The sequence below is a fragment of the Natator depressus genome, chromosome 11 (genome assembly GCF_965152275.1).
Source record: "Natator depressus isolate rNatDep1 chromosome 11, rNatDep2.hap1, whole genome shotgun sequence".
Classification (NCBI taxonomy): Eukaryota; Metazoa; Chordata; order Testudines; family Cheloniidae; genus Natator; species Natator depressus.
The window spans coordinates 110,230-132,852 of record NC_134244.1 but is presented as its reverse complement, the minus strand read 5'-3'; the positions used below and the strand labels follow the sequence as shown (position 1 = coordinate 132,852).

Below are 22,623 nucleotides of genomic sequence, written 5' to 3'. Positions count from 1 at the left end.
GACAACCATGAAGTCCCTACAGTTATATACCCCAGGGGCTTCTAGGAATCATTACAGGTCCCAGCAGTCTGCCCGGTACTTTGCCTTTGCCAGCTTCTGCCTTGGGACTGACACATGCTGCTCCCAGGCACTCAGAGAGCTTGAAGCTCTCCTTTTGACGAGATGCTCAAGGTCCCTGTCCCAGTCCCCCTTATATCAGATGCAGTTGCACCTCTGTTTTCGGACCATCTGTCCCACTTCATCAGTGCCTGGGCCTGTATCACCTTGGACCGCTGAGTGCTGTGGAAGTGGGATACACTAGTCTCCAGTTTGTTTCTACTCCCCTTTCCTCTTCAGGGACCCTTCTTACAAGCGACTCTTGGTCCAATAAGTCCAATCCCTCCTTCGGATGGGAGCCATGGAAGAGGTTCTGCAAAACTTGAGAGGAAAGGGGTTCTACTCCCATTTTCCCTACCTTAAGGGTGAGCAATGGGAGGAGGGGGCAGAGAGGAGCAAACAGGGGGCACGGGGCCTCTGGGGGAAGAGGCAGAGCGAGGGCGGGGCCATGATTTGAGCACCAATGGCTCCCCCACTTCTAGGGAGCTTCTGGTGTTCCTGTTCTAGACCTGCACCGCCTCAAGAGCAGCTTCAAGAACCTGGCTGTTCACCTCCTTCCCATATGGTGCTGCCCAGTGCAGCAGTCTGGGAGCTGACCTTGTCTGTGAAGAGAGAGGCAAAAAAAGCATTGAGAACTTCAGCTTTTTCCACATCATCTGTCACCAATCAGTAACGGTCCCACACTTTCCCGGACCTCCTCCTTGTTGCTAACATACTTGTAGAAACCCTTCTTATTACCCTTCACATCCCTTGCTAGCTGCAACTCCAATTGTGCTTTGGCCTTCCTGATTATACACCCCTGCATGCTCGAGCAATATTTTTATACTCCTCCCTAGTCATCTGTCTTAAGTTTCCACTTCTTGTAAGCTTCCTTTTTGTGTTTAAGCTCAGCAAAGATTTCTCTGTTAAGCCAAGCTGGTCGCCTGCCATATTTGCTATTCTTTCTCCACATCGGGATGGTTTGTTCCTGCGCCCAATAAGTCTTCTTTAAAATACAGCCAGTTCTCCTGGACTCATTACCCCATCATATTAGCCTCCCAAGGGATCCTGCCCATCAGTTCCCTGAGGGAGTCAAAATCTGCTTTTCTGAAGTCCAGGGTCCATATTCTGCTGCTCTCCTTTCTTTCTTTTGTCAGGATCCTGAACTCGACCATCTCATGGTCACTGCTGCCCAGGCTGCCACCCACTTCTACTTCCCCTACTAATTCTTCCCTGTCTGTGTGCAGCAGGTCAAGAGGAGCACAGCCCCGAGTTGGTTTCTCCAGCCCTTGCACCAGGAAGTTGTCCCCCAAATGCATGGCAGTGGTGGCAGCCTGCCTGAGGAGAGGAGCAATGCATGTCTACCCATATCTCAACGACTGACTAGTCAAAGGCCAGTCCAGGGCTCAGATGGAATCCAGCATCCTCCTCATCCAGTCAACTTTCCAGGCCTTACTAATAAACACAAAAAATCCTACCCTTGTCCCAGTGCAGAGAATAGAGTTCATCAAAGCAGTACTCAACTCCACTCAGGCCAGAGCCTTCCTCCTGGGAGACCAGTTTCAGGTGACCATGGTCCCAATAAGTTCCCTCAAGACCCACTTGGTTACAGCAGTGTAGAGCTGCTGGAGACTTCTGGGCCACATGGCATCATGCACTTACGTTGTGCAACACGCGAGGCTGCACCTCAGACCTCTTCAGGGATGGTTGGCCACGGTGTACTCACCTACCAGTCACCATCTGGACTCAATTCTCACCATACCTTTTTGAGTCCTCTCTTCCCTGGATTGGTGGTTGGATCCTTGCACGGTTCATGCAGGAATACCCTTTTCACGGCCCCAAACTTCAACGTCGCCAGTTTCAGACGCGTCGGCACTAGGCTGTGGAGCCCGTTTAGGGCCCCTCAGGACTTAAGGCCTCTGGTCTCTAGAAGAGCGCTCTCTTCATATCAACGTCAGAGAGCTCAGGGCAGTCATCTTAGCCTGCCAGGCATTCCTGCCTCACACTGCGAACCAGGACATATGGGTTCTCATGGACAACACAACAGCCATTTTTACATCAATAGGCAGTGTGGGGCATGTTCTTCCCTGCTGTGCTGGGAAGCAAGCTATCTGTGGGAATTCTGCATAGTGCATTCAATCCACCTCAAGGCTTTTCACCACCCGGGAGCACAGAACCAGCTGGCAGATCGCCTCAGCAAGTCTTTCTCCACTCACCACAAGCGGTCCCTTTGGCCGGGTATCACATTTTCCAATGGTGGGGGACTCCTCAGATAAATCTGTTTGCTACCCAAATTAACAGGATATGCCACCAGTTCTGCTCCCTGCAAAGCCAGAGCTCAGGGTGTCTCATGGACCCTTTTCTGCTACTGTGGATCACCTGCATTACACCTTTTCTCCTATCCCACTAGTGCACAAGGTTCTGATCAAGATCAAGCAGGACTGGGACTGGGTCATTCTCATAGCCCCAGCCTGGCCCAGGCAACATTGGTTCACCACCCTATTAGGCTTCTCAGTGGAGGCCCCGCTCCCGCCTCATTTATATCCTGACCTGATCTCTCGGGGCCTCAGTTGGTTGCTCCATCTGACCCTCAGCTCTCTTTATCTGACAGCCTGCAAGCTTCGTGGCTGAATCATGAAGAGCTTGCTTGCTCGGAACAGGTTCATCAGGTCCTCCTAGGTAGTAGGAAGTCCTCCATCAGAGCTACTTACTTTGCAAAATGGAAGCATTTCTCCCATCTTCCCAGCGTGGAATTCAACCCTCGAGTTCTTCATTGCAGGTTATATTGGAATACCTGTTGTTTCTGAAACAGCAAGGCTTGGCTGTTCCTTCCACCAAGGCTGACGTTGCAGTGATGTTGGCCTCCCATCCCCCGTCGACAATCAGTCCATCTTCCATCATGAGATGGTTATCTTTTTCCTCAAAGGCCTAGAGAAGATATACCCCATGTTAGAGATCCCATTCCTCCCTGGGACCTACACCTCATCTTATCAAAGCTTATGGGTCCCATTCAAGCTGCTGGCAATGTATTCATTAACTCATCTCTCCCGGAAGGTGGCCTTTTTAGTGGCCATCCCTTTGGCTAGAAGAATTTTGGAGATTTTCTGCCCTCACGTTGGAGCCCCCGTATATGATTTTCTTTAAGGGTAAGGTGCAGTTGTGTCCGCACCCTGTTTTCCTCCTGAAAGTGGTTTCGCAGTTCCATTGCAGTCACCTGGTCATTAGCACACATGTTCTCGGCACACTATGCCATCACCCAACAGGCCAGGGACGATGCCATATTTGGCTGAGCGGTTTTGCAGTCAGCATGTCTATGAACTCCAAGCCCACCTCCTATATAACTGCTTAGGAATCACCTACATTGGAGTAGACATGTTCAAGAATTCGAAGAAGAAAAAACTATTACTAACCTTCCATAACTGTTGTTCTTTGAGATGTGTTGCACATGTCCATTCCAAAACCCTCCCTGTCAGAGTTAGCCGAAAAGAAAGAACTGAGGGGGGGCAGGGTCAGCAGTGCCCTTTATATTGGCACTATGAGCACACAGTACCTGAGGGCACCAGAGCCAACCCCACAGATACCACTAGGGGAAAAATTCCAGTGACTGTGCTCAGGGTGTGCATACACCTACGTTGGAATGGACATGTGCAACCGATCTTGAAGAACAATGGTTACGGAAGGTCAGTAACAGTTTTTCCCCTCCCACCAGAGGTTCTGTGTGCACCCTCATCCCCCTCCTCCTTTCTTCTTTTCCTTCTCTTTTAGGGTGCCAGTGTTTTAAACTGTATTGGGAGGACTGGTCATTATAAAATGGGGGTATTGTGCTGGAAAATGTTAATGGCCATCATCAACTGGTTCTTTGCTCTCTAGTTACCTTGCTGATTGAAGCTGCTGCTTCTGTTAACTGCGTGCTCTGTGTTTCCCTCATTTCCCACTTTTGGTTTTTCCAATTTTCACCAAAATCAGTAGGGTTCTGTTAATTGGTGCCTAAAATGTTTCCTGAAATTTTGGAATCAATTGGTTGAAATGTTGAAAAGTTACCACATTACAGACAGAAAAATGCTGTTGAGTGTAAGGCCTTACAAGGTTAGTCAATAACAGCAGGTAAACATTTTTCAGTGACATGTGATTTTTAAATTTTTTATTAAACTGACTATTTATTAAACTGACAAGGAGAAGCATGGAGGAAGAGAAGGTGGAGTCAAGGAGAGAGTTTAGGAATAGAGGGGTGCTTAAGAGTCCCCTGTACTCAGACAGGAGCCCATAGACCCCCAGTCCCTGCTGGAATGACTGCTTTTCTAGTTTTGTCTTGGTGTTTTCAGGACTCTCTCCATTCCCTGATGGCCACACTCAGCACTTCCAATCCATTCTTCATTCGCTGCATCAAACCAAACACGGAAAAGGTGAGTCCCACCTTTGGGGGGAGGGAGGAGGGACATCCTTCTGAGCCCATGATGAGGAAATGGGGAGAGAAACTCTGCCTCTTGCCCCTCTCTTGTGAGTTTTTTTTTAAAGTGAAGAAAAATGCATCCCACCCTTTGCATTATGTGAAAAAACAAATACGCATGGCATGTAAGAACTGTTCCCCCCGTTCTTTGTGCTGACACAGCTCGGAAGCAGGACCCTGTGCATCGCCTGCAGTGGGACAAAGGGGGCGAGTGATTCCTGTTTGTTTTGGGAGTGGGAATCTGCTCTGGGATTTTGGGTATGTGTAGTAGACTATGGGGGTTGCACACTTCATAGCTTCCATAGGCCAAGTGCATTGCACACATCAGGGGCTCCTTGTATATTCCATTTCCTCCCTCTCCCATCCCCTCCCTCATGCGAGGGACTCTAGTGTATTCCTGGTTTCCCACATTGTCACCCTTATGCCAGGAGCTGTGTGTGCACTCCCATACCAAGGTCCTCCATTTTGCCATCATGCCAGGTTTTCTGTATGTCCCTGCTACCCTTTCTTCCATTCCAGGGTCCCCCATTCTCTCCTCTTGCCAGAGATTTGTATGATCCCTGATTTCTCCCCGTCAAGGGTTCTGTGTGCCTTCTATTTCTCCCACTTCCAGACCAGGGTTCCCGTTGTCACTCCCCTCCCCCACCGTTATTATCTCTCTTCTCTCTGTCTGGGAGAGAAGTCATTCTAGGTGTCAGCATATTAAAAGTGGGAGGGTGGGCAGAGATGAGATGGGGTTTTGTTATGCTGGCAGGTGTTAATTTGTGTCATCTGCCATTTCTCTGATCTATAGATAATTGCAGAGGTGCTTGAAGTTGTGGCTCTGCTAAACAAGTGTCAAGGGTTCTTTGTGTCCCCCATTTCCCACTTCTGTTTTTGTTATCTATCCCAAAATCAAAGGCCTCGCAAGCTGGGCCAATAAACTTCTCATTCACCTGTGACTTGTACAGCAGCACCCCTGCACGGGGACTTCTCTGTAGCACGTTGCACTGTGGCCATGCTCCATGGTACCAGCTAGATTTGATTTCACATTGCAATGATGTCTGTGTCTCTTTCTCATTTCCTGGACTCAGAAAATCCATCAGTCTTGATTCCCTGCCTCTTAGGGTATGTCTGCACTACGAAATCGGGTCGAATTTATAGAAGTCGATTTTTTAGAAAGCTATTTTATACAGTCAATTGTGTGTGTCCCCACTTAAGACCATTAAGTCGGCGGAGTGTGCCCACAGCACTGAGGCTAGCGTCGACTTCCGGACCATTGCACTGTGGGTAGCTATCCCACAGTTCCAGCAGTCTCCGCTGCCCATTGGAATTCTGGGTTGAGATCCCAATGCCTGATGGGGCAAAAACCGTTGGCACGGGTGGTTCTGGGTACATGTTGTTAGGCCCCCCATCCCTCCCTCCCTCCGCGCTTTTTCCTGGGTTACCCATGCAGATGCCATACCACGGCAAGCATGGAGCCCGCTCAGCTCACCGTCACCGTACGTCTCCTGGGTGCTGGCAGACGTGGGACTGCATTGCTACACAGCAGCAGGTCGTTGCCTTGTGGCAGCAGACGGTGCAGTACGACTGGTATCTGTCCTCGTCGTCTCCTGGGTGCTCTTAGCTGGCCTCGGTGAGGTCTGTCAGGGGCGCCTGGACATAAATAGGAGTGACTCAGGTCATGCTCTTCTTTGTTTTGTCTAATGGAGATTCAGTCCTGCCTGGAATATTGGCAGAGGGATAGCTCAGTGGTTTGAGCATTAGCCTGCTAAACCCAGGGTTGTGAGTTCAATCCTTGAGGGGGCCATTCTGCCTCAGGCTGCTCTCCCAGCCAGCAGCACCGTGAGCACTCAGGAGATGACAGCTAGCAGTCGTACTGCACCGTCTGTTGCCAGCTCTCTGTGACAGCAACGGCCAACAATTGTTTCGTGCCTTTTTCCGTGCGGGCACCATATTGCTGTCAGCAGCGTCATCCACTCGCTGCTTCCGCTGCCACTCTGCTCTCCTGCTCACACCATACCATGGCAAGCATGGAGCCCGCTCAGATCACCACGGCAGTTGTGACCACTCTAAACACCATGCACATTATCCAGCACTATATGCAGAACCAGAACCTGCAAAAGCAGGTGAGCAGGCGACAGCAGTGTGGTGAGGAGAGTGATGGGGACATGGACACAGGTTTCTCTCAAAGTATGGGTCCTGGCAATTTGGCCATCCTGGTGGCAATGGGGCAGGCTCATGCCGTGGAACGCCGATTCTGGGCCCGGGAAACAAGCACAGACTGGTGGGACTGCATAGTCTGGGATGATTCCCAGTGGCTGCGAAACTTTCGCATGCGTAAGGGCACTTTCAGTGAACTTTGTGACTGGCTTTCCCCTGCCCTGAAGCGCCAGAATACCAAGATGAGAGCAGCCCTCACAGTTCATAAGTGAGTGGCGATAGCCCTCTGGAAACTTGCAACGCCAGACAGCTACCGGTCAGTCGGGAATCAATTTGGAGTGGGCAAATCTACTGTGGGGGCTGCTGTGATCCAAGTAGCCAATGCGATCACTGATCTGCTGCTATCAAGGGTAGTGACTCTGGGAGCTGTGCAGGTCATAGTGGATGGCTTTGCTGCAATGGGATTCCCTAACTGTGGTGGGGCGATAGACGGAACGCATATCCCTATTTTGGGACCGGATCACCAAGGCAGCCAGTACATAAACCAAAAGGGGTACTTTTCAATGGTGCTGCAAGCACTGGTGGATCACAAGGGACGTTTCACCAGCCTCAATGTGGGATGGCCAGGAAAGGTACATGATCCTCGCATCTTCAGGAACTGTGGTCTGTGGGAACGGCTGCTGCAAGGGACTTACTTTCCAGACCAGAAAATAACCATTGGGGATGTTGAAATGCCTATAGTTATCCTTGGGGACCCAGCCTATCCCTTAATTCCATGGCTCATGAAGCCATACACAGGCACCCTGGACAGTAGTCAGGAGCTGTTCAACCATAGGCTGAGCAAGTGCAGAATGGTGGTAGAATGTGTATTTGGATGTTTAAAAGTGTGCTGGCGCAGTTTACTGACTCGGTTAGACCTCAGCGAAACCAATATTCCCATCGTTATTACTGCTTGCTGTGTGCTCCACAATATCTGTGAGAGTAAGGGGGAGATATTTATGGCGGGGTGGGAGGTTGAGGCAAATTGTCTGGCTGCTGATTACGCGCAACCAGACACCAGGGCGGTTAGAAGAGCACAGCAGGACACGCTGTGCATCAGAGAAGCTCTGAAAACCAGTTTCATGACTGGCCAGGCTACAGTTTGAAAGTTCTGTTTGTTTCTCTTTGATTAAAACCTACCCCCTTTGTTCACTCTACTTCCCTATAAGCCAACCGCCCTCCCCTCCCCCCTTTGATCACCGCTTGCAGAGGCAATAAAGTCATTGTTTCAAATTCATGCATTCTTTATTAATTCGTCACACAAATGGGGGGATAACTGCCAAGGTAGACCAGGAGGGGTGGTGGAGGAGGGGAGGATGGAAGGACAAGGCCACATTGCACTTCAAAACTTGTTGAGTGCCAGTTTTCTGTGGCTTGGGCAGTCCTCTGGGGTGGAGTAGTTTGGTGCCCGGAGGCCCCCGCCACCGCGTTCCTGGGTGTCTGGTTGAGGAGGCTATGGAACTTGGTGAGGAGGATGGTTGGTTACACAGGGGCTGCAGCGGTGATCTGTGCCTTTCCCGCACCTCAGCCATATGTCGGAGCATATTAGTTTGATCCTCCAGTAGCGTCAGCATTGCATCCTGCCTCCTCTCATCACGCTGACGCCACCTCTCCTCTCACTCGTCCCTCCTGTCCTCGCGTTCATTTTGTGCTTTCCTGGACTCTGATATTGTCTCCCTCCACGCATTGTGCTGGGCTCTTTCAGCATGGGAGGACTGCATGAGTTCAGAGAACATTTCATTGCGAGTGCTTTTTTTTTTTTCAGCTTTTAATCTTTGATAGCCTCTGGGACGGAGATGATACGTGGAGCGATGAAACATTTGCAATTGCAGGAGGGAAAAAAGGGAGATTAGTCTTTAAAAAGAGACATTTTAGAGAACAGTGGGTAGAATTTCACAGTGAACCAAGCTGTTAACATTGCATAGCACGTGTGCTTTCTTTACAAGGTCGCATTTTGCCTCTTATATCGAGGGCCTGCCGGTATGGTGTGAGAGATCACACACGCAGGGCCGGCGGGCAACAGAATTTGGCTTACAGGCAGCCATGATAAGCCACAGTCTTTTGGCTTCTTTAACCTTCCTAACATGTGGGAATGGTTTCAAACAGCAGCGCCCTCATTTCACATACCAAGCACCCGTTGGGTTGGCTCTTTAAAATGGGTTGGCCATTTAAAAGGAGGGGCTGCAGTTTTCAGGTTAACGTGCAGCACAAACCCAACTACCCCGCCCCCCACCCAATTCTCTGGGATGATCGCTTCCCCTCCCCCCACCGCGTGGCTAACAGCAGGGATGATTTCTGTTCAGCCACAGGCAAACAGCCCAGCAGGAATGGCCACATCTGAATGTCCCCTTAATAAAATTCCCCTATTTCAACCAGGTGACCATGAATGATATCACTCTCCTGAGGCTAACACAGAGAGATAAAGAACGGATGTTGCTTGAATGCCAGCAAACACTGGGGCCATATGCTGCCATGCTTTGTTACGCAATGATTCCAGACTACGTGCTGCTGGCCTGCCATGGTAAAGTGTCCTACCATGGAGGACGGAATAAGGCTGCCCTCCCCAGAAACCTTTTGCAAAGGCTTTGGGAGTACATCCAGGAGAGCTTCATTGAGATGTCTCTGGAGGATTTCCGCTCTATCCCCATACACGTTAACAGACTTTTCCAGTAGCTGTACTGGCCGCAAATGCATCCAAAGTCTTCAGGGCAAATTAATCATTAAACATGCTTGCTTTTAAACCGTGTATTATATTTACAAAGGTACACTCACCAGAGGTCCCTTCTCCGCCTTCTAGATCCAGGAGCCCGCCTTTGGTGGGTTGGGAGGGTACTAGATCCAGGGTGAAAAACAGTTCCGGCTTTCGGGGAAAACGATTTCTTCGCTTGCTTGCTGTGCTTCAACCTCCTCCTCCTCCTCATCCCCAAAATCCGCATCACTGTTGCATGAGAGTCCATTGATGGAGTCCACTCACAGGGCTGGGGTAGTTATAGGGGCACCCCCTAGAATGGCATGCAGCTCATCATAGAAGTGGCATGTCGGGGGCTCTGACCCAGAGTGGCCATTTGCCTCTCTGGTTCTTTGGTAGGCTTGCCTGAGCTCCTTAAGTTTCATGCGGCACTACTGCGGGTCCCTGTTATAGCCTCTGTCCTTCATGCCCTTGGAGATTTTTTTCAAATATTTTGGCATTTCATCTTTTCGAACGGCGTTCTGATAGCACAGATTCATCTCCCCTACAGCGATCAGATCCAGTACCTCCCTTTCGGTCCATGCTGGAGCTCTTCCTGTCTACCTGGCCAGTGCATTTGAGTTGAGAGTGCTGTCCAGAGTGGTCACAATGGGAGCACTCTGGGATAGCTCCAGGAGGCCAATACCGTCGAATTGCATCCCCACTACCCCAAATTGTACCCAGCAAGGTCAATTTCAGCGCTAATCCACTCATCGCGGAGGAGTACAGAAATCGGTTTTAAGAGCCCTTAAAGTCGGAAAAAATGGCTTCGTAGTGTGGACGGGTGCAGGGCTAAACCGATCTAACGCTGCTAAATCCGACCTAAACTCGTAGTGTAGACCAGGGCTTAGAGATGGGGGTAGCGAGAGAACAGACCAGTTTCTCCAGGTCTGGAGCCCCTCATAGGAAGTGGGGGTGGGAGGGGGAGAGAAGGAGACAAACCTGTCGAAATGGGCCTTTTCCAAAGAGGGCCTTTTTGCAGGAAAAGTCCCCCTGCAGAGCTCTTTCCTGAAACAGAGAGGAGGATAAAGCTTCGTTCCATTAACAGGGCAGGAGTGAAGATGCTTCAGATTAGCTTTCTGTAAAGGAGCAAGTTTCCTTTAGAGGGAGTTTCACCTTGACACTCAGAAAAGTGGCAGCAAGGAGGAGTCTTGACCAGACTAGATGGAGAACTCGGAGAAGGGCAGAATCTCTGTGTTGTGATGTCTATATGTCAGTATCCTAGAGTATTCTGTATTTAGTATTCTCTCTTCAGGAGCAGGGCCCGCTGCAAGCTCCTGCCCCAGTATAGAAGCTCCTTCCTGCCTTTTAGCTCCGATCTTTCAGGGACGCATTGGGCTCTCATTTGGATTCTCACTCATCCAGTTAAGCTGTGAAGGCAGCAGGCATGCCTGCAGTTTTGCTTCTGGGCTGCTGGAAACTACTGTTACATTTGATGAGCAGAAAGCCAGGTGCCTTCTCCCTTGCTGCTCCCCCAGCTACATCTGATCCCTCAGTTGAGAACAGTGTAATTTTCTGCATGAGTGGGCTGCAGTGGGAGTGGAGGGGGCTGTGGCTCAACACAGTTCATTGCCCACTTCCCTGCTAGACTCTGAGCTATGGAAGATGTTGCAGTTTGCTGTTGATATGTGTGCACCCAGTTCCCTCCTGCCTCTGTTCCAGTGCTGAGTATCTTTGTGGCAGCTGTCTGCCATTTTTGTTAAACTGACCCATCTTTCAGCTGGGGCCCTTAACATGCAGGGTTAACTTTCTAGGGAGCTGTGAATATGTGTCTGTGTGCCCCTTACAACGTTCAGATAAGCAGACACCATGCCAGCAAGCAAAGGGTTATGTCTGGTATTACTGCTTGCTTAGATGTCTCTCTTTCTCTTGGTTTGTTTCTAATCTTGGTCTTTTAGGCACCAAACCTCTTTAACCCGGATGTAGTTCTAAACCAGCTCCGGTACTCTGGGATGCTGGAGACAGTGAAAATTCGAAGAGCAGGCTTCCCCATACGGCGTCTCTTCCCGGATTTCCTCAGCAGGTAATGGGTAACATGGAAGTGGGTGGTGGTATATTCCTTTTCTCTATAATTTTTGTCACTGGTACTGTTCCCAAATTTTGGATGGTTTTTGTGTTGTCTCCATGTCAACCATATTATGGGGACAGCTGCAAGTCGGAGGTGGAAGTTTCTAGACTGGAGGTTAGTCCAACTGCAGTTGGATAAAGAACATGAAAAAGAGAAGTTCCCAGATGGGCAGATAAGACAACCCTGGGGAAGAATGAATGGGAAGAGGAAGGTTTTGAAGCATGTTAGAAATGGAGAGGATAGTATCGTACATACTTTTATGTCAAGAGATTGTGTTTGGTTCTCAGGTACAAGATGCTCACGAAGAATCTGAGTGTCCCAGAAAACACCAAGGCTGTGTGTGCACGTTTCCTACAGACATGTGACAGCACCAGGAAAGAGTGGCAGCTGGGTAAAAACAAGGTATTACCTCAGTGTAGAAAAGGGTCCATTGGGTGAGGGGAGGGAAGTAATTCCTGATGCAAGAGAGTTTAATTGAAAGGTGATATACAGAGGAGCACTCTAATAAACAGCAGGTGGAGGTAAACGAATGGCACTGAATAGTCGTACCAGTGAAGGTCACTGACTGGGCTATGCTGCTGACCTGTAATGTCTCAAATGCTTCCTGTATTCTATATCTGGAGATAGATTAGATGAGACCCAACAGCACTTTTCTTTCTCCCATTGGACAGGACTGTTCCCTACTGTACGTTTACTATTGCTTTGTCAAGTCTAGTTTTAAACGACCCAAGCAGAACTAGCTTTGGATTTTTGGGTGGACCTGCAAAACAATACTTTGCTCCCTTCTCATGTCCAGTCTAACTCCTGCCCACTGTGATCATGTCACTATGTACAGAGTCAACTCAAGGATTTTGAGGTGGGTTAGTGAGGTGCTGCTTTGGTGTACATTAAAAATGTGGGGGGGAGGGGCAGCTGGCTCTTCAGGTTTGCATTAATCTCCTGCTACAGGAGCTTAGCTGCTGGTGCTGGAATCAATGTAGTTATCAATATTTTTCAGGGAAATCTATCCATATGCTGAGCCTCCAACTCTGACAGAGGTTTGCTTCTGTTTTGGTGAATCTTAGCTTTTCTGTCTTGTCTTGGTGCTGATGTCTTCCAGGCACTGAGAGGGCTGGAAATAGTGCTGTTTGCATTAGATGTAAAGGAGAGAGAGCTGGGTGCTGTCCATGGGTTGTTGCCAATAATAATTATGTTTGTCTGTCTGTCTTCCTAGCAGCTCCTCAAAGAAGTGGAATAGAATGGTGGAGAGGGTGGTTCCCTGTGGAACTCCACCTGTGACGGATCTGATTGGAGAAGAGGGTTATCAATAACATGGCTCTGGATATAGTCTGAGTGGAAAGATTGGAGCCACCTCTGCATATTCCCACTAAACCCTGATACTTCTTTAAGTCAGGACAACAGCATTTCCTGGTGGAGGGTATCAAATGCTGCAGAGGGATCTAGCAGTAGCAGCATGGCCATATGGTCCTTTCCCATTGAAGCACAAGATCTTCAAACAGTGCCACCAGCTGTGTTTTGCTTCTGTGTCCTGGTCTGAAGCTTGAATAGAAAAAAATCCAGGATTTTGATAGTGTCTAGATGCACCTAAAGGTCTTCTAATTTATCTTGTTCAGAAGGTTAGACAGGGGGTTGTAGGTCATTAGATTAGTTGCTTTGAGCAGTGGTTGGAGAGACTCGATTTTTATCAGTAAATGTTGGTAATTGTCGATTTCACCGTAAGCACAAACACTAATGAAAAAATGTTTCCATAGATGATGATCAAAATGTACAGATAGGCAAAGGAAGAAAAATGCTGCTTGAAAGTTTATTAGAGTTTGATTTATGGAGGTATAGAAGGGAACAGCTTATTCAAGAAGGGCAGGCAGGGGGAAAAGGGAGGAGGTGTTGCCTTGTATATCAAAGATGTATACACTTGCACTGAGCTTGAGAAAAAAGTGGGAGGCAGACCTGTTGAAAGCCTCTGGGTAAAGATAAAAGGGTGGTCTACTATAGACCACCTAACCAGGAAGAAGAGGTGGATGAGGGTTTTTAAAAAAAAAAAAAAAAACCCTAACAAAATCATTCAAAGCACAAGATTTGGTGGTGATGGGGGACTTCAACTTCCCAGACATCTGTTGAGAAAATAACACAGCAGGGCACAGATTATCCAGCAAGTTTTTGGAATGCATTGGAGACAACGTTTTATTACAGAAGGTGGAGAAAGTGACGAGGGGAGAGGCTGTTCTAGATTTGATTGTGACAAATAGGGAGGAACTGGTTGAGAATTTGAAGGTGGAAGGCAGCTTGGGTGAAACTGATCATGAAATGGGAGAGTTCATGATTCTAAGGAAGGGTAGGAAGGAAAACACCAGAATAAAGAAAATGGACTTCAAGAAGGCAGAGTTTAGCAAACTCAGACAATTGGTAGGTAAGATCCTGTGGGAAACAAGTCTAAGGAAAAAATTGTTGGCAGTTTTTTTAAAGAGCTATTATTAAGGGCTCAAGAACAAACTGTCCCAATGCTCATGAAAGACAGGAAGTATGATAACAGACCACCCTGGCTTAACTAGGAGATCTTCAGTGATCTGAAACTCAAAAAAGGGTCATCCAAAAAGTGGAAACTAGATCAAATTACAAAGGATGAATATAAAAAAACCCCACAAGCATGTGGTGTCAAAATTAGAAAGGTCAAGGCACAAAATAAGATTGAACTAGTAAGGGACAAAGTATAAGGAGAAGATATTTACAAATACATTAGAAGCAAGAGGAAGACCAAGGACAGGGTAGGCCCATTACTCAATGAGGAGGGAAAGATAACAGAAAAAAGGTCATTAGAAACTTGGGCGAGAACTGTTTCAGTCACATGCAAGGGCAGAAGTCAGACTGAAGGGGGTCTTGAATGACACTGGAGCAGAGGAACTTCAGATAGCAATTGTAGACTGTGTTCAGTGGGCTTAGAAATGAAAGGGAGATGGGGAACATAAGAATGTCCATACTGGGTCAAATCAAAGGTCCATCCAGCCCAGTATTCTGTCTGCCGACAGTGGCCAAAGCCAGGTTCCCCAGAGGGAGTGAACCTAACAGGTAATGATCAAGTGATCTCTCTCCTGCCATCCATCTCCACCCTCTGACAAACAGAGGCTAGGGACACCATTCCTTACCCATCCTGGCTAATAACCATTAATGGACTTAACCTCTATGTGGGGCAGTAGCTGGAGAGGTAAATGGGGTCAAGGATGGGTGTTTTTTTTAAATGGTGGAGACTAAAGCATGTTTGCATTGTAAGAAGAAAGAACCAGAGGAGAATGAGAAGTTAAGGAGCTGTGTAAGGGAGGGGATGAGCGTGAACATGAGGGAGATGGGGAGGAGGGATGGGAGGCAAGTGGAGGGGTTGGAGAGAAAGACAATAGAAGAAACTCTTGCATCTGTGACCAGTGAGAAAGAAAAGAGAGTTGCTGGAGGGGAAGGCAGGAGGGAAGGCAAGCAGAAGGGGGTGGGAAGGATAGGTTGTTATATTTTGTCAATTTCTTTTGAAAGAAACCAGCGATATAAGAGGAGGCTGGAAGGTTTGAGGAGTGAGTCAAAGGAGGTGAAAAGGTGGCTGAGGTTGCATGTGTGATATTCAATTAAATTGAAGAAGCAGAGTTGTTTAGTTAGGAAGATGGCAGAACTGAAGGAGGAGAGAACGAACGTGTAGTGGAGGAAGTTGGCCTGATCATGGAATTTTCACCAGAGATGCACTGCGGCACGAGAGCAGGAGTGAAGGAAGTGGATGCTCAGGGTGATCCAGGGCTGGGGGTTGGCAGGGTGGACCTTATGATGGGGAAAGGGGCAAAAAAGTCAATAGTGGAGAAGAGCGAAGCATGGAGAGACCCAACAACTATCTCAGTGGAAGAAAGGGCCGGGTGAAGAGGGCTGAGACTGGACAAGAAGTCTTCAGCAGTGATGGACTGGAAGTTGGGGAAAGGTGAAGTGACAGGATCTGAGGGAGGGGGCTGAGGGGCAATGTTGAAAGAGACTAGGTGATGGCTGGAGAGAGGGAATTTAGCAACAGAGAGATCAGAGAGAGAGCAGTGCTTGGTGAAGACCAAGTCAAGTAAATGACCCTTTTGATGAGTGGGAGAGTTGAAGCAGGGCTGCAGGTCGAACGAATAGGTCAGAGTGAGGAAACATGCAGCTAAGAGGTCAGATGCATTATCAGCATAAAAGCTTGAAGTGACAGAGGAAGTGTGTGGGGAGTGTGAGTTCCTTCCACCCTTCCTGAGGAAAATAATAAGCATGCAGTTTTACCATGACTGCGTCTATGCTAGGGTCTTTTATCAGAACATCACTGTGTCTGCCAGCAATCACACCTCTTCACACCACTGATCGACATTGCTAGGCCAGCTGAAGTTTGTAATGTTGACATTGCTGGACAGAAGGTGGAATCCTAGGCTGGACAAGGCAGTTTTCACATTAGGAAGTCGAGGTAAACACTAAGTGGGAGCCTAAGGGTTTACATGACCTGCTAACCTACATTATACTTACAGACTGCCTTGTCTTCACCGGGAGGTTGCTTCACGTTGGCTAACACAAGTTAAAAACATACATTTTTTCCTAGTGAAGACTTGATTTATTTTCTGTCTTTTGAGTGAAAGTGAAGTGAACAGGATGGGGATCAGTTGCCCTGGAGAGAGAACAGTGGCCCCATGTGTACCCTCTGTACCAGTTACACTAACTATGAAGGCAGCAGTGTTACCTCATGCTGAGAGTCACCCAGTTAGAACTAAACCATGACTCGTGTGTGTGTGTGTGTGTGTGTGTGTGTGTGTGTGGTGGGGGAGGGTTGAGGGGAGGCCATTGGCATGGAGGGATATAACCCAGGAAGGAGTTTGGGGGGCAGAAGGGAGGGGGTGGCATGGAGAAGGGGGAATACTTCCTGCAAAATGAATTGAAGGATAATCTTATCCCTAGTGATTGTTTGGAAGAGGAAGGAAAAGACTCTGAATTAATATAGTGAATTGTGTAGGTCAGGAAAGGAAATGAGGAAGGGAGGGCAGGATGGGCTTTGTGTTTCTCATTAATACTAGTGCAGCTGTCCTGCTGGCAATAGCCAAGCTTTTGTTTATAAGAGGAGACTCAGGCTCTGTCCTGATGTATGCTAGAGGTTAGGGCCTGGCAGAGTGAAACAGGCAGAATGTTAGCAACAGTTTGTTCTTCGAGTGCTTGTTCATGTCTGTTCCATGTAGGTGTGTGGGTGCCCACATGTATGGTAGCCGAAGATTTTTCCCTTAGCAGTATCCATAGGGCCGGCTCTGGTGCCCCCTGGAGCCCCACGCTCATGTGCCAGTATATGGGGCACCACTGGCCCCGCACCCTCTCAGTTCCTTCTTACCACCAGTGACGGTGGCTGGAACACTGCTTTGCTCTTGCAAGTGCCCTTAGCTTCTCGGACTCTCAGTTTTATTTACTGTAAATAGTTCCTTAGTATTAAGTGCTAAGTGTTTGAGCGTTAGTTAGTTAGAGTCCCATCGGGGACTTAGTCCCAGGGACGGGGCATGGCCCACTCCTTGGGGCTTAGGCCGTGTGCCACCTGCTTGAAACCGATGCTGGTTAGTGAGCCACACACAAGCTCTCTCAGGTGCCTGGGTGAGGCACAAGTAAAGGGAAGGTACCAAATTTATAAAAATTTTAGGCCCTGTACCCGAAAGGATAGGGACATACACCTGAAGGCATTTCTAATGGAGACTGCCTGGTGTTGGAACCATCCAACTCGGCACCCAGCATGTGTGCGTCAGTGCAGAGCGCATCATTGGCACCGGGTCGGTCCCTGCACCAATCCACCTCGCCTGCCAGAAAGAAGCACAAGAAGATGTGTCCAGTTAGGAGCGGCTCTCCAACGTTGAGTCAAGCAATTGATCCAAGACCTGCGCAGGGCCGCTCACGACCTCCAAAGCCATCCTCCGGTGCACGTTTGCTGCCCAGCGTATCCAGCCCTGATAGAGACTCACCACAGAATCCAGGAAGCGATCGGGACTCTATACACTTCTTAGTGCCATCGATGCCTGAGGCCTTCCAGGCTGCGAAGGACCTAATGGTGCTTCCCGGGCCACCTGCAGCCAGAGACTTATCTAAGGCCCTTGCGGACCCATCAGAGTGGCCCGCTCCATGGGAAAGCCTGTGCTGAGAGCATCCCTGCTGTCACCAGCGCAGTTCCAGTCGCCATGTCGCCACTCACCCCTTGGTTTAAGTCGGCCACATTTGCGGAGCCGTTCGCCTGCGAGTCAAAGATTGCTGGCATGATGCTTGTAGATGTCCTGGCGCTGGTCAATATCCCGGTGCCGATTGATGTCCCAGCACCACTCATCATCGAGGCACCGGTCACCACCCTGGCACTGGTCACCTTCCTGGTACCACTCATCATCGAGGCACCGGTCACTACCCTGGCACTGGTCAATGTCCTGGTACCACTCATCACTGAGGCATTGGTCACCACCCTGGCACTGGTCGACATCCTGGTACCACTCATCATCAAGGCATCAGTCACCACCGTGGCTCTGGTCACCGTCCCGGTACCACTCATCATCAAGGCACCAGTCACTACCCTGGCACTGGTCACCGTCCTGGTACCACTCATCATTGAGGCACCGGTCACCATCCTGACACCGGTCAACGTCCCAGTACCATTCGAGGTCCAGACATTGTCAATCGCGATCTCGTTCACAGCACCGTGGGCGATTGCCTTCTCCAGACATGCACGCTTAGTTGTCGGCTCCAGCACACTCTCGAGACCGTCAGCAACCAGTTCCTACTGCGCCTCCATAGTCGGACAGAGAGGAATACTTAGGATCAGGGAGCGACTGAGGCTCCTACCATGACTAGCATTGGTGCCCTGACTATGGGCCAGATTTCTCTGCGGGCCCATGGTCACGTGCCCAGTGGCCCCAGCAGTGGCAGATCTGGAATCCGTGGGGGCTTTCCATGGTACCCAGGGCCCAATCGTACCAGGCACTCTCGTTGGGGTCTGAGGCCCAAACCAGAGCAGGGGCCCAGCAGGAACCGGTAACAGAACTGCATCAAGAGGAGACCCCAGCTGCCTTAGAGCAAATGGCTCCTGAGCCTGAGGAGGAGCCACCTGTGCAGCCTGTTGCCACATCCTCTTCCTCGTCCCTGGACAATGCAGTGGCGGGCACTGCCAGTGTACCCCTTGATGATTTCCGAGCCCATCAGGAGCTGTTCAAGCAAGTAGCCTCCAATTTGGGACTCAAAATTGAGGAGTTTAAGTAGTAGTCTGACGATCTCCTTGACATTCTAGCTGCCTCTGCTCCTTCAAAGGTGGCCCTACCTGTCCACAGCGGGGTCCTGAAAACTGTCAAGGTGATGTGGCAGATCCTTCTCTGACCCCTATGTCTAAGCGGGCAGAGAAGAAATACTTTGAACCTGCTCAGGGCTACAAATACACATATACACACCCTACTCCCGGGTCATTGGACATGTCAGCAGCCAATGAATGAGACGGGCAAGGCCAGTTTAGTGCGATCCCCTAAGAACAAGGATGCAAAAAAACTGGACCTGTTCGGCAGAAAAATATATTCTACCGCTAGCCTACAGCTATGCATTGCAAACCAACAGGTGCTACAGTTTGCAGACTCCCTGTCTCAGGAGGCCAAGTGGGAATTTACAGCTGTAGTTGAGGAGGGTAAGACGGTAGCTAGGGTGTCTCCAAGCGGCATGGGATGCTGCAGACTTGGCAGCGCTGGCAACGGCATCCGGCATCGGCATGAGTCGTAGCTCCTGGCTCCAGTCCTTGGGACTGTCACAGGAGGTCCAGGCCTCCATGCAGGACCTTCCCTTTGTGGGTGAGGCCCTTTTCTTACAGCAGACTGATATCAGACTGCACGGGCTCAAAGATTCTAGGGCCACGTTATGGTCCCTGGGCCTTTATATTCCCCAGGTGGCCAGGAGACAAGCCCACCCACCACCGCCGCAGCCTAGATACTTGGGGTCATTGAGCTAGGGAGCTTTTAGAAGGACCAACAGAGGCTTCCAGCATCACCAGTTGGGCCCATCCTCCTTGGCCCAACAACAGCAGGCAACCGCCTGCCGCTCCAGTGGGCAGAGGCAGGCGTTTTGTGGATGCCCCCGAGGGCAATATACCAGATTCATCTCTGGATCCAACCCATGCTTTGTTTTTGGATCTGCTAGCCAGCTTCCTACCATCATTGGCGCCATATCATGTCGGAACATTGGGTGCTCAACACCATCGAGTCCAGTTACACCCTTCAGTTTTCCTGTACCCCACCCTTCTTTCCCGTCCCTCTTCAGGGACCCTTCTCACAAGCAGCTCCCTATCCAGGAGGTAGAATCTCTTCTATGGCTGGGGGTTGTGGAGGAATTTCCTCTGCATATGAAAGGACTTCTATTCCCGGTACTTCCTAATACCAAAAGCCAAGAGGGGCCTAACACCCATTCTCAATCTCTCTCTCCTCAACAAGTATCTCAAGAAGTTAAAGTTTCGCAGCGTCTCCCTAGCCTCCATCCCCTCTTTGGATCCAGGAGACTGGTATGCCGCCCTTGACTTGAAGGACGCCTACTTCCACATTTCCATTTTCTATGGCCATAGGCACTTCCTCCACTTCATAGTAAGTGAGTGCCACTTGCAGTTTATGGTGCTGCCCTTCAGTCTTGCGACAGTGCCAAAGACCTTCGCAAAATGCAGAGAGGTCAAGGGGTGCAAATTTACCCCATCTCAATGACTGACTCGTCAGAGGCAGCTTCTGGGAACAGGCCCGCCGCAGTCTCGAGCTGATACAAAACACTTAATCATAGAATCATAGAATATCAGGGTTGGAAGGGACCTCAGGAGGTCATCTAGTCCAACCCCCTGCTCAAAACAGGACCAGTCCCCAACTAAATCATCCCAGCCAGGGCTCTGTCAAGCCTGACCTTACAAACCTCTAAGGAAGGAGATTCTACCACCTCCCTAGGTAACGCATTCCAGTGTTTCACCACCCTCCTACTGAAAAAGTTTTTCCTAATATCCAACCTAAACCTCCCCCACTGCAACTTGAGACCATTACTCCTTGTCCTGTCCTCTTCTACCACTGAGAATAGTCTAGAACCATCCTCTTTGGAACCACCTCTCAGGTAGTTGAAAGCAGCTATCAAATCCCCCCTCATTCTTCTCTTCTGCAGACTAAACAATCCCAGTTCCCTCAGCCTCTCCTCATAAGTCATGTGTTCCAGACCCCTAATCATTTTTGTTGCCCTTCGCTGGACTCTCTCCAATTTATCCACATCCTTCTTGTAGTGTGGGGCCCAAAACTGGACACAGTACTCCAGATGAGGCCTCACCAATGTCGAATGGGGGGAACGATCATGTCCCTCGATCTGCTGGCTATGCCCCTACTTATACATCCCAAAATGCCATTGGCCTTCTTGGCAACAAGGGCACACTGCTGACTCATATCCAGCTTCTCGTCCACTGTCACCCCTAGGTCTTTTTCCGCAGAACTGCTGCCTAGCCATTCGGTCCCTAGTCTGTAGCTGTGCATTGGGTTCTTCCGTCCTAAGTGCAGGACCCTGCACTTATCCTTGTTGAACCTCATCAGATTTGTCAGGATCTGGGGCTGATCATAAATGATCAGAAATCTGCCCTGGTTCCAGTGCAGTCAATAGAGTTTATAAGAGCGGTCCTGGACTCTACCTGAGTCAGAGCTTTCCTGCCAGAGTCCCGTTTTTGGACCATGTCATATTGCATTGGTCGGGTAAGGGCATATTTCCTCACCACTGCTTGAGTCTGCCTCAAACTATTGGGCCATATGGCAGCGTGTACATACATGGTCAGACATGTGAGACTTCACCTTCGACCGCTGTAGGTCGACAGTCTACAAACCCATCAGACACAGGCGAGATCATCTGGTGGCGATCCCATCGCAGGTCCTGGCATCCTTCATCTGGTGGACAGACCCAGGGTATATGATGGACGGAATTCCCTTCATGACTCTGCCTCCTTCAGCGACCCTGATTTTTGATGCCTCCGGTCAAGGTTGGGGAGCTCACCTAGGCGGCTTCAGTACACAAGGCCTCAGGTCAGAAAGCGATTGTTACCAGCACGTAAATGTCAAAGAGCTCAAGGCCATATGTCTAGCCTGCCAGGCTTTCCTTCCATACCTACAGGGCAAGGTTGTTCACATTCTTATGGACAAGGCCACAGGGATGGTCTACATCAACAAACAAAGTGGAGCTCACTCATCATCCCTGAGGCAATCCAGTTTTGGGATCTTTGTGTACAGCACAACATCCTCCCAGTAGCTTCACACCCCCCAGGAGTCAACAACTCGTTAGTAGAGCTCCTCAGCAGGTCCTTCTTGTCTCGCCACAAGTGGTCTCTTCACCCGGAAGTGTCCGATATGATTTTTCAAAGGTGGGAGTGTCCCCAGATAGACCTTATGCGTCCAAGCTGAACGAGAAGTGCCAGGAGTTCTGCTCAATCCAAGGGTCATAGGAGGGCTCCCTGTCTGATGCCTTTCTTCTCCAGTCGTCAGAAGGGCTCCTATATTCCTTTCTGTTGATACCACTGGTACACAATGTTCTCCTGAAGAAGGAGAGACAAAGCAAAGGTCCTCATGATAGCTGTGGCATGGCTGGGCCAACACTGGTTCTGCATTCTCCTGGACCTGTCTGTGACAACCCTGTTGACCCTGTCTCTTCGATTGGACTTCTTCTCTTGGAATCAGGTCACCCTTCTGCACCCCAATCTGACATCCCTTCATCGAATAGCATGGCTGCTGAGTGGCTGAATGCCGACGAGCGGGCCTGTTTGGCGCAGGTTCAGCGAATCCTGTTGCGTAGCAGGAAGCCTTCCACCAGAGCATCTTACCTAGCTAAATGGAAGTGTTTTACCTGCTGGATTTCAGAGAAAGGAATCTCCCACTCCGAGCCCCGATTCAATCTATTCTGGATTACTTGCTCCACCTTAAACAGCAAAGCCTAGCCCTTTCATCAATTAAAGTGCATCTAGCAGCCATCTCGGCTTTCCACCCACCGGTGCAGGGTAAATCAGTATTTTCTCATGAAATGACAATCTGGTTCTTGAAGGGCCTGGAGAGGCTCTACCCTCAGGTGTCTCAGTGGGATTTAAATCTAGGCCTCTTGCAACTCATG

The 22,623-nt window shown here is 49.5% G+C and overlaps 1 protein-coding gene across 1 annotated transcript in view; it reads left to right on the top strand.

Annotated features, from left to right (window-relative positions):
* LOC141995676 (unconventional myosin-X-like) overlaps positions 1-22,623 on the top strand; it is a 268,905-nt gene that overhangs the window by 142,694 nt on the left and 103,588 nt on the right. The window contains exons 19-21 of the mRNA XM_074966937.1: positions 4,398-4,478; positions 11,330-11,454; positions 11,787-11,901. Coding sequence (XP_074823038.1) covers positions 4,398-4,478; positions 11,330-11,454; positions 11,787-11,901 — 321 coding nt within the window. The remainder of the gene's footprint in view (positions 1-4,397; positions 4,479-11,329; positions 11,455-11,786; positions 11,902-22,623) is intronic.